This window comes from Chelmon rostratus, chromosome 17, assembly GCF_017976325.1.
Source record: "Chelmon rostratus isolate fCheRos1 chromosome 17, fCheRos1.pri, whole genome shotgun sequence".
NCBI lineage: Eukaryota > Metazoa > Chordata > Actinopteri > Chaetodontiformes > Chaetodontidae > Chelmon > Chelmon rostratus.
In genome coordinates, this window is record NC_055674.1 from 12,689,212 (window position 1) to 12,703,024 (window position 13,813).

The 13,813-nt window shown below is 42.0% G+C and overlaps 1 protein-coding gene across 1 annotated transcript in view; it reads left to right on the forward strand.

Annotated features, from left to right (window-relative positions):
* Window positions 1-13,813, forward strand: part of baiap2l1b (BAR/IMD domain containing adaptor protein 2 like 1b) — a 29,567-nt gene that overhangs the window by 14,369 nt on the left and 1,385 nt on the right. The window contains exons 7-12 of the mRNA XM_041957226.1: window positions 2,745-2,897; window positions 3,154-3,309; window positions 3,424-3,538; window positions 4,033-4,249; window positions 7,180-7,242; window positions 8,194-8,422. Coding sequence (XP_041813160.1) covers window positions 2,745-2,897; window positions 3,154-3,309; window positions 3,424-3,538; window positions 4,033-4,249; window positions 7,180-7,242; window positions 8,194-8,422 — 933 coding nt within the window. The remainder of the gene's footprint in view (window positions 1-2,744; window positions 2,898-3,153; window positions 3,310-3,423; window positions 3,539-4,032; window positions 4,250-7,179; window positions 7,243-8,193; window positions 8,423-13,813) is intronic.

Genomic DNA, 13,813 nt, shown 5'->3' on the forward strand with positions numbered 1-13,813 from the left:
AGCATCCTCAAACATCTGTTTGCATATCAGTACTTGTGGCAGTATTCATTAGACCTGTCAATGAGAAGAACGGCAAAGAAGAAGCGCCATTTAACTGATTGTGTCTGACGGTGGGGTTCTCAGCACTGCCAGAAGCTGTCATTATGCACTGCTGTAGCTATTTATAGCGTCCATACCATTAATTTATCACATATACCTGGAAACGATCATCCGTAGTGATATCTCAGTTATCAATTTTGTAATATGTCAGAACAGTTGTCAAGATTAATTCATTCGTTGAAACACTGTACAAAGTGCTTCACATTTCAAGATAACAAAAGATAATTGACAGGGAAATAATGGCAGCAATGTAAATGAAAATAATGATAAAATTCATCATTCAGAAATAATTACAATTTTGTTAACATATGTGCCCTTGATTGACATTTTACAGAATGCTGTGTAACCTGCAAAACTAATAACAAAATCAGTGAAATTGGCAAACAACAAAGTCATATGACTCACATATATCTTATGTCCACCTTATCACCTGTAGCTATCTCTAGAGAACCGTGTTCGCCTGGTCTGTGTGCGTGAGGTGACACATTCTCTCTGCACATTCTTCTTTTATGAATACCAGTTTATGTGTGCGAAATGGCCCCAGTGGAATATAGTCAATTGGTCTGTTGGAAACACAGTGTTACCTATTAAGCAGCTATTGTAAGACCTCTCCAAAAGAATTGTGGACGTTTTTAATTACATTCTAATAAAGTCTTGAAAAATCTGCAGATCTAGGAGCAACTATTTTTGTAAAATGTGTAGTGTAGAAGAAATGGCAGTGTAGCACTGAGTGCTGGTTTATTCCTCCATGTAGCTATTGACCAATGGGGGCATGAAATCACACCCTTGCCTCAGTCCATATGTTTGAGAAAAAAAGTTTTACCGGAAATTGATGTTTCGCATACAGCCAGTTATTACCACAAATACTACTGTCTTCTCATGTATGACTGTTTTTTATAACATGAAGATCAAAGTTTTTAAGTATGTAACTGTGACCTATTTTATGGCAGTTTGAGTTTGGTGTTATATAGTACATTATATTAATTATATTATAGCATTACATTAAAAACAGGGTCAGGAAAAGAGAAATGAAGTAAAATCATCTGGGCAAAAACATAAAGAGTGCTATTTCTGCTGTTACTTGTGTAGGTGTGCATGTTTCCATCACACATTTGCATCTGCTTGTTTGTTGACATATAGCCACAAGGGTAAACCTGTAATCATAACATCGGGTATTAAGTAAGACATCATCACCTCTAAATGAATGGGTTCATGTAAGGACTTCCTGGCATTAGAGAGAGAGAGAGATTCCCGTTCGGCCGGGCAGACAGACGGCACTGTTTGGACAAGGATGATATAACTTCTGACGAACATTACCAGGCTGGATGTCCACACAGCTCATGCTACTTTATGTTTCCAGCCAACATGAATTAGCCTGTTGGATTAGACATAGACTGTAAAGTCAGTGGAGTGGAGACATACATTAATATCGATATTAAGAGATAGCTGCTATGGCAGATTAGCAAAATCATTATCACCCCCCTGGATTTATTTGGTGTTATTTGTAATCCTGTCTGACTATTTTTATAGAAACAATTCGGTGGTATTGTTTTATCTGTATTAGTTCTGAGGGCACGTTTACTCAGAGTAATTCACACCCAAAGGAATAGCTATACAAACATTTTGGTTAGCTAATTAAATGGGAAGTTAAGTTTTTCATTATCATTATTTTATAGCCTTATGTAACACTCTACATTAATCTGATTGCATTTGATATGGCTGACATTTCCATGTGCATTATGTTTCTTTGGGCACAGGTTAACACAGTAGATGAGGATTTGAACTTCTTACACATAAAAGCACTTAACCTGCCACAGCTTCCTGGTCAATAAAGCCCTCAGCCATTTAAGGCTTTTTCAGAAGAGGACAGTTGTAAGAGCTGAATAGAGAGGGCGTGTGCCATTTTTTTTTAACAGTTGTTACAGGTGTGCCAATTTCAGTCAGTTGGATGAAGATGACAATGTGTGTGACAATGTTCACAGTACAGTTACTACAGTTACTAGCATTACTGGAAATTAGTTTGTAGGAAGCTTCATTGTGTTCATTCTCACTCACAAAATAATAATAATAATATCAAATAAACCAAGATGATGAAATAGGTTTAAGGGAAAACAAAAAAGATTAAGTCAGTGTCTGTTCACTTTCACACACACGTATAAAGACACAAACTCGTCTAACATCCTCTCAGTAGCCTTTTGACCTTTTCTAATCCCTGGCTGTTCACGTAGATAAGGCATCCCCTCCCTACAACTGCTGTGCCCTGTCCGCTCTTCCTCCTGCTGCTCTGTCCTTTCACTGAACACTCAATCCAACCTAACCTGTCAATACAGTAAACTCTAGTCTAATGATACCTTTCTCCCTGCAAAAGAGAGATTAGGATATACAGAAAGGAACCCTGCCCCTTTCATATCATTTGCCCTTGTTGGGTTTGTGTACAGATCTGCAATGAAAGGGACCAGATGGTCGTAAACCATGTGGCCGGGAAGATAAAGACATGATCTATTTGAGATGGTACTCAGTGAGACAGTGGATGAAGAAGAGTGAACAGAAAAACAGAACAGAACCGAAGATTTCCATCCATTCAAACTGACTTACTATTGTTATTGTATTATGTTGTGTATATGTGCATATGTGTTTGTTGTTAGTGCCTGGAAACACTGACAAGCCGTCAGATGGACTTGCAGTTGTTCATCGCAGACGGCTGTAAGGAGGCTCTGCTGGAGGAGAAGAGACGTTTCTGTTTCCTGGTGGACAAACACTGCATGTTCTCCTACCAGACCGCTTCCTTCCATGACAAGGTAGAAAACCCTGCTCCTCATTACTTTACAATCAAGCCTTTTTTTTAAACTCAATACTTAACTGGATATGTCACAGTGGTGGTGAAAAGCTTATACCTTACAGAAAAGCGAGCAGGCAGAGCAATTTATTTCAGAACCCACAATCTCAGGACCATCAAGGCATCGTGTTACCATAGTGACGACACTGTGCAGTGTTTCTGCTGATTGCTCATGTTTTCTTTTAATATCTCTCCTTATGTCCATGCCTGCTGGACAGGCCAAAGACACTCTGATGGCGAAACTGAACAGCTGGCAGGACCAGTGCAACGATGCCACCGACATGCCCGAGGGTGTCTTGTCGATGATCGAGGGACTGCGCACCCCCGTCTCCATCACAGCTCTGCCCTCCCCGTCCCCGTCACGGCACAGCATGGTATGATGAGGGAGGAAGGGTCAAATATCTCAAGATTGATTCATGACAGATACCTAATAATTATTAGGTTATGATTTTTAGATTTCATGCTAACGCTATCATTAATATTGGCAGAACATGTCTGTTCCCCCGACGCCACCTCTGAAGGCTCAGACCAGTCCACTGGCTAACATGTTCACCCAGGAAAACAACACTTCCAGTGTAACCACCACTCCCAACAACAGCACAGGTATCATGGCATGCAGTGGCTGTGGTTTTCATGCGGCACCTCCCTCTGTGCCATTGTGGCTTTAAGCTTGTGCTTTTCAAGACAGCGAGTAGAACTCTGTTCTTTCCTGACATGTGACTGGCTTTTATCTTGCCTTGAACAATAGCATCTGCTTCACATGGCTTTGGGTTTGGTGACACTTTTTTCTTGGCAGGCTTGCTGCCCTTTCATTGCTACAGAATGTATTCCAGTATAAAATGTTTATATCAAATAAAGGTTTATTAAAAATGACGTTCGTCCACTGCTTTGGTCCGGACTAAAATATCTCAACAGTCAGTCAGCAGTGTCCTGTAACATTGTCATTGTGAGCATGTTTGCATGTTGTTGTGGACATGAATCTAGAAGCACCACTGTTTTCAGGAACAGCCTCACAGAGCCATTAGCATGGCTTTAGATTCTTAGAGTTGTTATTGTTGCTGTGACTCTTCATGCTTACCTTTCTTCCCCTCTCACAGACCACGGGAACAGCGAGGAGAACAGTCTTGCCAGGTCTGTGTCTGTCGCCACAGGCCTCAACAACATAGTGAAGAGGCCACGTGTGCGCACCATCTTCCCCCACACCGCTGGCAACAACAGCACACTGCTCAGCTTTGACGAGGGAGACGTCATCATCCTGCTCATCCCAGACGAGAGAGACGGGTGGATGTACGGTGAACTGGAGAAGAATGGAAAGTGAGTCAAATCGCACATGTTGCATTGGTCTGGAAAAGATGTGTTACTGAAGACTGTAATTAGATAAATGATGGAAGGCTTGTGCACACACTGTACTGTACATAGGGACATGATTACATGCTTTACATGTATGTCCACCCACTCACAATCAATATATACCTCACCTACCTTATATTTTAATGGCTATTAACAAGAGATTATTCCCTCTTGTGTGTGAATTTACTACAATCACCACTTACTCATGATGTCCTTATCAATTGATTTAAACCTACTTATCATGTCCTCCTGTCTGCCCACCAGTCAGGTGATTGATATGAGTTCGACAGCACTGTCCTGACTGGCCATATGGTCCCTTGCCTGATTGCTATGCTGACCATGTACTCGCACGCACACAGCTCCAGGCTCGTCGAGTGCTGCCTGAGCTGGAACACTCATTGATAAGGAAATCAAAGTAAAGTATGGCCTGAGGGTGGGATGTACGATAGCAGACTGGAGTGAGGCAGAGAGAAGTTCAGAGTACCACCTGCTCTCCCACACAGACAGGCACCAACGCAGCCCGCTCTCCCCGGGTCTCTGATGTCTGACTTTTTAAGCAGGGATTTGATCTAAGGCCCTTGGAAGTGTGTTTTTGAATTTGAATCATTCATCAGGTTTGATCTTTATCACTACCAAGGGAAATTACCTGGCAAATTTATCCAAAAAACTGATCAAGGGCAGAAAGGAATTATTTCTGAGTTGCTTTCAAAAGTGAGGCTGCCGCAAAGCAAAACTTTCGTCTTGCTGCCTCACAGCTGCGAGCGAGACAAGCTCAAGTGCCTAAAGGTTTAAAAAGGGTATATCATCACGTTTATCAGGACACAGCATCTGACAAGATAGACTGTGTGTCCCGGAGGAGGTTTGGCTTTGATGCATTTGGGTTTCTCCCTTTGTCTTACATCAGCTTTGATAGTATCCCAGCAACACACCTGGCAACACCTAGACTGATTACACACACACACGCACACACACACGCACACACACACACTACTGATGGAGTGAGGAATGAATGATGAATGTCAGGAAGACAGAGATACATTTGAATCAGTGTAAGCAGGAAGCTGCACTGATAATCAATAATACACTGCAGCAACATTTGACAGATAATGACACCTGACGTGTCATGCATATTATTATCATCTGAGCAGGCTTGTTAGAGGTTTCCTTGCCTGTCCAGGAAAAGTCAATAGGGGAAAGTGAGTACTCAGAGTACTAGTGAGCTGTCCTTGATCAAGGTTTTTATTAATGCTATCTTGTTTCAAAGTACCGGTCCTGTGGCAAGCAGTATCATTAATGGTGGAAACAAGCGTATGTTCTCAGCAGAAAACCCTTCCCTAAATAAATCAAATCTATTGTTAATGAGTGTGATTGAGTGAGGTGTATTTTCCAGTAGGAGCCTTTTTATCATAAGTACATGAAAGAAACACCTACTCTCCTGTCCAAATGTGCAAATATTAACATTCATCCCCATGGAGGGGAGAGCTGGCTGACTACATACTGATTAGGAACAACAGCACAATGACACACAGTCCTTGGTCTTAGCTTGTGATACAGACTAGCTGTCCTTCATTTTTTCTGAACCTTTTCGTTCTCATGTGAGTTCCTTTTAAATGTGCTTTCAAGTTGAAATAAACCATTTTTCATCAGATCAAGGTGAGAAATTGTGGGAGCAATGTCGCCTTAACTTAATTTAATCTTTGGACGAGCTTCATTACGTTGTTCTCACTATGTTATTCAACTCTTTAATGAAGTCAAGTTTATTTTGGTGTGTGTGTAGGCAGGAACAAATGGCTGCTTGAATTCCCATACTGAGTTCACTAGAAACCTCATGGTCTCTAGTCTGACTGAGACTTTGACTCATTTAGTAAACCAGAGGTTCATTCAAGTTCCAAGCAAACACTGAGCTTGTTTGAGAGAAGACCTTGTCGACAAGTCCTTGATTCAGTCAAGTTGTTGATTTCCTTTGCACCCTACAGAGGAAGGAGAATAAGATTTGTTGTTAGGGAAGCATTTGAAATGGTAGCCTGTGATCTTTACAAATCAGAGGGATCCATCATCAGGATTTCTCTTCTGTGATGGATTCTAGCTTTTTGTTGCCATAGTTACCATGGGCATACGTCCACACAGTATGTACAACAATAGAGAGAACTGTACAGGGCTCAGGGTATCTGCAAGTCTTCACAAATCTTAAAAACCATTGAATTCATTTTCCAAGAAAAGGGACTTAGAAGGTTAAGGCCTTAAATTCAATTCATAAAAATATATTAGTACACATTTCTTCTTGCCTGCTGCCACAGATCGTAATGTTGGTTAGAAAATGTTTTTGGATCCAATTCAGGTTGTCAGTAGACATAATACACTTGCAATATATTAACTGTCACCACTGTTGGCCACTAAGAAGCACATCCACCCATAATGAGCAAGTGTTGATTTTAGCAAAGACCTAAATGAATTAATAATATTTCATTGTTTAAGCCATTCATCCATTTTATCCCTGGGACCAGGTCACATCCATTCAAGTTTTATCATTGGATATAATTGTTACATACTGCTGGAAGGTGCTAAAAAAGGGGATACAATTATAGATTATTCTAGGCCATGTTGTCCCTATTGGTTTTCCATCATACTTTCACATTTTGGCAGGTATAACAGTGACTGTGACTAACAAGCATTAAATAGAATTCTTTGTGGTATTAAAAAGTCTTTGGTGAACCCTGCGGGAACCTGTAATAGGAAGTCACTGAGTTGAGGGCAGAGCAGCAGAGCTTGTCACTAATCATGTAGAGAAGCTTTCAGATTCCTGTGCAATGAGAGCCGGTCGGGAGGCTGGGAGGATAGAGCACAGATGTAATCATCCCTAACTTGGCTTCTCCCTCTTTGTCCGCGTCTCGCAGGAGGGGCTGGTTCCCTTCATCTTACTGCCGGGCACTGTCTGAACCTCTCGTGAATAACAACAGGTAAGGAGACTCCACATTGCAGCTAACACACACACCAGCAGGTTTCACGTTGCAGCCAGCTGTATTGTTGGCAGTGTTTCCTCTCGTTACTCCTGTTAGAGTGATAACCTTTCTAATCCTATGGGGGACTCTCCCATTCCGCAACCTTTGATTCCTGTAGTCACACTCTGCTTTCAGTCTCCTCAATCATTTGGCCATATGAAAGCTTTCTGTTTAAAATGTTTTCATAGACCCTAGAAAGACATTGGAGTATCTTTTTGCTCATATTAGCATATAACCTTTAAACCTGTGTAATTCAAATTAATTTAACATTGGACTTTTCAGACAAGCTCAGCAAATTATCAGGAAAAGGATGTTGTGTGCTGATGAATCGATTCTGCTGCTGATGAGAGAGAAAGAGAGAGAAGGTTCAGAGAGTTGACTCCAACCTCTTCTTCAAAGAGACTAATCCCTGTCGGATTAATTTATTAGATCTTAATGTGCTGCACCTCCCACAGAGAGGCTGCCAGCCAACTGCTACAAGTCAGGAAAACAGAAAGAAACTATAACCAGCGCCGGGGGACACAATAACACATATATTGTCCTTTTGTCCTCATGAGGACCCTCCTCAGCCTGCATTTAGTCTGTATACCAACCTTAATCATAAAATCATGCCAATAAACCTAACATCAACTTTAAGATTAACCTAAATCTAATTCTGTTAGCAACCCCAAACCCAAGATCCAGCCCAAACACAGAAGCACACACACCTGCCAGGAGACATTCAAACCCTGTAATTAGTTTGATTAAGTGGCCTTTTTTCCCCTTTTGTACTGTCTTTTCCCTTCTTCCACTCTGTTTCATCCTGTCTTTTCCATCATATATTCGTTCTTTATTTTTGTCTTCTTGTTTTAACCTCGTCCCCTTATCTCTCATACCACCTCCCCTCCACTTCCTCCCGCTCCTCTACAGTGTGTCTACTGCCCCGTACCGCAGTAGAAGTGTGGTCAACCTCCACCACCAGGACACAGAGACAGACGAGGCGACCATGGTGCTCCCCCCAGCGGACTACTGTGACGCCCCGCAGCGCAACGGCATCAAGAACAACAGCTCGTCCTCCAGCAACGTCACCACAAATAACAACCACCAGCACTCTCCCACGCCCTCTGCGGCCTCCTCCTCCTCGTCTGATAACAACATGGTCAGTCAGTGGGCCAGTGATTTGGTTTATGTGCTTTCATCTCACGTTTAGCCAATTTTTGCCAGAGTTGAAGCCATGTGTCAAATGTTCCACTAAGCCTAGTACACTTAAGCCCTGCCTTTAAAATGATTGTTCGAAGAAATTGAATCGGCCCAGAACAATTTGACCTGCTGTCTTCTGCCAGACCTTTCTGCTGTAGCGTCATGGCAGGACTGGCAGTGTGAGGCTACGTCTCACCTGATACCTCCTGCAGCATGGCTGCTGTACCCTCAGCTGTGCAGCCTTGACTTGACTGCTGATGACAGTACGTGTGTGTGGGTGGTGTCAGATGAGCTTTTTATGTCTGCCTTGGAAATCTGACCACAGTCTGATACACTCTGTGCTGGCTGACATACTCAATAGAAAATCATTTATTGGGACTCGGGGATTGTACAACACTTAGTTTGCTGTACGGGTACAACTTCTGTGGTGTGTTTAAATGCATGTGAGCAAGCACACTGATGATGCTCATTCTGAATATTTTCCTTCTCTGCTTGTACAAACAACACTGATTTAAGCCTATTTTCTTAATACTTAGTCTCATTTTTTATTTGCAAGATGAGGGACCACACTAGAAAAAAAAAGATAATAATAGCAGAAGAAAAAGCAGGCATCTTCCTGGCAATGGTGTGCTATATGATATTAGAGAATGGCTCATTTCTTATATATGAAGATGGCAAAGGTGTTGCTTACCTTCATAATATGTGAGATTCAGTTTGCTCAAACTGCAAAAAGCACCTTGATTAAGCAGTTTACTTGTTTAACAACCTCCTGTCAGGTGGACTGGAAACTTTAACTTTTTATGTCTATAGGTGTTAATACGAGTAGAAACATGGTTGTCTGTCTAATCATCCAGCGATACTCTGCCTCTCACCCAGGGCGTTTTCGGTCCTTTCCAGCTCCACTTGACAATGAACAGGATGAGCAGTTATAGACACTAGACAAATGGATTTTTGTCCAAAAATCACCATAAAGACCCACCCTGGTGAAGATAGATAGATAGAGAAAAAAGTAGTTAGAAATGTGTTAGAAAGGCTATGGTCAGCTTTACTCCAAAAAACTGGAGGGGAAAAGGACTGCGTTCATCCTCATATGGTTGAAGGGGATGAAGACACAGACTGAGCAGGGCACAGCTGTAAAGAGGACCGTCTTTGTTAGAGTAATCCCTGGTGTGCTGATAATGAGTCTCCTGGAGTCTTTTCTCCAGCGAGAGGCAGTAACAGTGGGATAGGACGAGAACAGTCTGGGTCGACCTGGCTGACTTAAGAACAGTGCACACACAGCACCCTCACATTATATAATGACGAATGAAGCTTTGTGCATCTCAGCAGCAGATGTTTTTTTAATTTGTCCGTCCTCACCAACGTCAACATAGAATTATTATTACATAACAATATAAGTTCTGCCAAGTAATTTCTTTACGAATCTTCCTCCTTTTGCATACCATGCAAAGCATCAGCCAAAGTTGCGGTTTTCTTCTGCAAAAGCTTTTGTTGTTCCTCTGCTGGATACATGTAAATGTGTTGTGGTAGACCGTGGGTCAAATGCACCTGTCCTGTCTGCACGATCACACACACACACACACACACACACACACACACACCTTCTGCACTACATCACACTGACACTGCTGTTCTTGTTAGGCTTTTGATAACATTTCACACTTTTCAGCTATAGAGGGATATTGGACTTGTTAGGCACTCTTTCTCTTCCTCTTCCACTTGTCTGGTCAAGTTAACGACATTTACAAGTAGTAGAGACTGATGTACTGTACATGCCACCGAGTCGCATTCATTTCCTGAAGTTCAACATGGACTGAAATTAACACCCTGGATGATAAGGTCAATGTACTGTTTTGCAAGTCAAATCAAATCTCATGTTTTAAACTTTGTTGTAAAGCTATCAAAGTTATGCTCTGGATATAAAACATACTTCATAAAAATTTATTGTACCATGGTCTGGTGAATATTCCATTCTTATTGGCTGTGGGGTGTACATTAATACCTGATAATGAACACCTGCTAAGTAGTTCCAGTTAAACTATCTGTTCACTGTTCTAAGTTAATGCACAGCCTGTATCTAAAATGAGTAACCATAGCAACAGTGGAGGTGACAGTCAAAGCCTCGGGTTGCAGTTTATTGCAACATGTTAACAAGCTAACATCTAATTACAACAAGTGACTTCAACATTGTTTTTAACCTGTTTAGAGAATGTAACAGCTTTGATGACTGGGATGCAGCCGAACAAAGAGAAATTGGAAAGAAATGGGGGAAACAGCACAAGAAGAACACCGGGAGAATAAAAGCAAAAAGTGTTTCAGGGCCACAGGATGGTGACTGTAACACTCTGCTGTAGTACACTGCCCCTCTGAACTTCCTCATAATTTGTATCACATCCCGTTCGCTGTTCAACTCGCTACTTCAGACTGTGGCCAACAGTACACATGGCAAAGTCTTGATGCTGGTTTGAGGGTAATGACATGGCTGGCAAGATAGCTAGCCAGTTGTTAATCATACTGTTTACTGTTTGTCAGCTATATGCAGTGTTATTGACCTGAATCTTGGTAGCATAGCGTCAGCTTTCCAGCTCATAGCTGAACCAAAGGGTTCTGTGAGCTGAGCAGCCTAGAAATATCTCCTGTTGCCAGGTCCTATCTGAAGTTTGTCTTGACCAGTGTTTCCTTTGCATAAGAACCTTATGGGATGGGAATGATTGTTCCTGGTATTAGTCAAACCCTCAGGTGTTACCATAGAAACTGATGTATGGCTTGTAAAAAGCTTTAGATTTTGATTGCAAAATGCGTGAAAATATGAATTAATAGTCTTATTTTTTTGCCTTGACCCTAGCATAAGCAGGATAATGCCCTTTGAGGTGTGCAGAATCAGAAAATAATGTGATTTCTTATAATGGACACCTCAATGGGCCTTATCACTTACTCGTTGCACCTTTCCAACCTTAATATACACAGGGAAGGCCTCGACAGAGACACTGACAACAAAATACAAAAGCAGGGAAGCTACACAAACAAAACACACACACTCTCTCACACACACACAAACAAAACGGACTCACGTCACTTTTGGGGAAATTACATAGATTTAATTAATTTCCTGGACACTTACATTAACCACTGGCTCAAAAATAATCTTTTTTCCTACTGGGGACTCTGCTTTTGTCCCCAAATAACTCATCCTGAGTCTGAAATGTGTCCCCAAAAGTAGCGTCATACACACACACAGCCAGTCTGGCTCTCTGTGATGTTTGACCCAGTTAGAGGTTCAGTGGTCAGATGGCAAATGGAGATTCTTTCTTGTCTCCACACTATTCATTATTTACCACTCATTTGGGCCGCAGACGTACAGTAGTAGAGCCAGTGATTACCGTGCTTTTTGTGTGTGTGTGCGTCTCCACTGTCGGGCCTGTCAGTCTACATCAAGCCCACGTCTCTCCACCACCGACTTGGCATTATGCTGGAATTCCACTCGTGGTGAACCTGATACCCACCCTCCCTCTCTGTGGCTCTCTCTACATTCTCCATCTTTTGTTTATCTCCACCTCTGCACACTCATCATTCGATGCATACCCTCTCTCTTTGCCCCTCCCTCCATGTACAGGATAAATAAGGGTCACTTCCTGTGAAGTTTGTCCTCCATTCATTCTGAGTCACTCACAAACTCCTGCTTTAAATCTGCTACACACACACACAAACACACACACACATGCACAGCTCCCAGAATAGACTTCTGTGTGGGAAAAACTTCTCCACTGCTACAGTAAACTATAATACTGTGGTTTATGTTCAGCTCAGTGTATGAGTGGGTGGCAGAGGTTATGTGTTGGGTTAGTTAGTGACTTGTGGCTGCAACATTCACAAACATTATTGTCAGTTTGACATGTGTTGCAGCTCTTTTTTTATTAGTTCAAAATTCTGCCATTGCTCTAAATCACATATGTCAAAGTGATTCCATAAAGGGCAGTGTGGCTGCAGGTTTTCGTTCCAACCCAAGAGGAGCACACCAGGCCAACCAATCAACATCAAGGGATCCTTAGTTATCAGCTGAAGACTGAGATCAGCTGATTAATTGATTCCAGCCAGGTGTGCTCCTCCTTGCAGCCACACGGCCCTTTATGGAATCACTTTGACATGCCTGCTTGATGTGGACATTGAGCCAAAAGCAGAACACCTGTAATCTCCCACTCCTAGTTCCACACACTTGCTCGGTGTCATCAGCAAAGCCTTTTTCAGTGTTGCAGGTTTTTCCAGAGAGGGAAAGGTGAAGAAAGGGGAGGAGGGGGAGAGGCTGACAGGAGGGCCGGGGGAGGAGGGGTTACCCTGGAATGCACTGTCACCATGAGAAAAATGCACCCTCACTGGTTTGGTGCTTTGTGTTGAGGAAAAGATAACAACTCACAAGAATGAATATGTTTAGAGGATGGAGACTAATTGAAAGAGAGAGAGGGAGATGTGAGAGATTGAGATCTACAGTCAGTTAAAGGGCCAGAGACGGTTTTGACCTCCAAGCTGAGTGTCAGTGTGAAGGAAAGAAAAGCTACTGGTGAGGGTTGATCGTCAAAGTTAAACAGAGCATGTGTTCTTTACCAGCCACAACTGTTGCTACGTGATTTGTAATTCAAACATCTGTTGGAAGAGGACAGATGTGAAACTGTATGTCCTGAGGGTCATATCGGTGGTCGCAGTGAGACAGACTCTGCCAAGGCCGAAACACTCACCTGTCACTCTATACACTTCTGACCTCTAGTGGAATCTCTGCAGTACTGCAGGTTGATACATGGATGACAGGCCCAGGAAGATCAACAATTTATCTTCAACACTTGTGCAAACAAACACTTTAAAAAGCAGTGACTGTCCGAGATCACTCCCTAATGTAGCCATTCAGGACTCCCTACACAATAGACTATTACACTCTTGACTATAATTAACTTTTATCGATTTTTATTGACATTGAATTTTATTGATTCATTGCCATTTTGTGTCAACATTTACATCCATCCTTTGGTTGAACTAGGGGAATTCAGACCTTAAATAAAGTGGGACAGTAAAATAGTCCAAACACAGACAGTAAGTACACTTCTTCTGATGTGTTTCACAGGAAGATATTTTTTCTGGCAGCAGCAGATGAGAGGAAGCTCAACACTCGGCGGATGTGATCGTGTGTCTTTGTATTTATTCCATTGTGCCAGATGCTCTTTTATTTATATGTCTATATTAGGCTTAAATCTGAAAAGAAAGAACAAGTAAAGCCATTTATTGGCCTTTTAAAATTGTGTGTCTACTAAAAAACAGCTGCATTCTCCTCCAACCTGTTCTGCACATCATGTCACTGACTTTG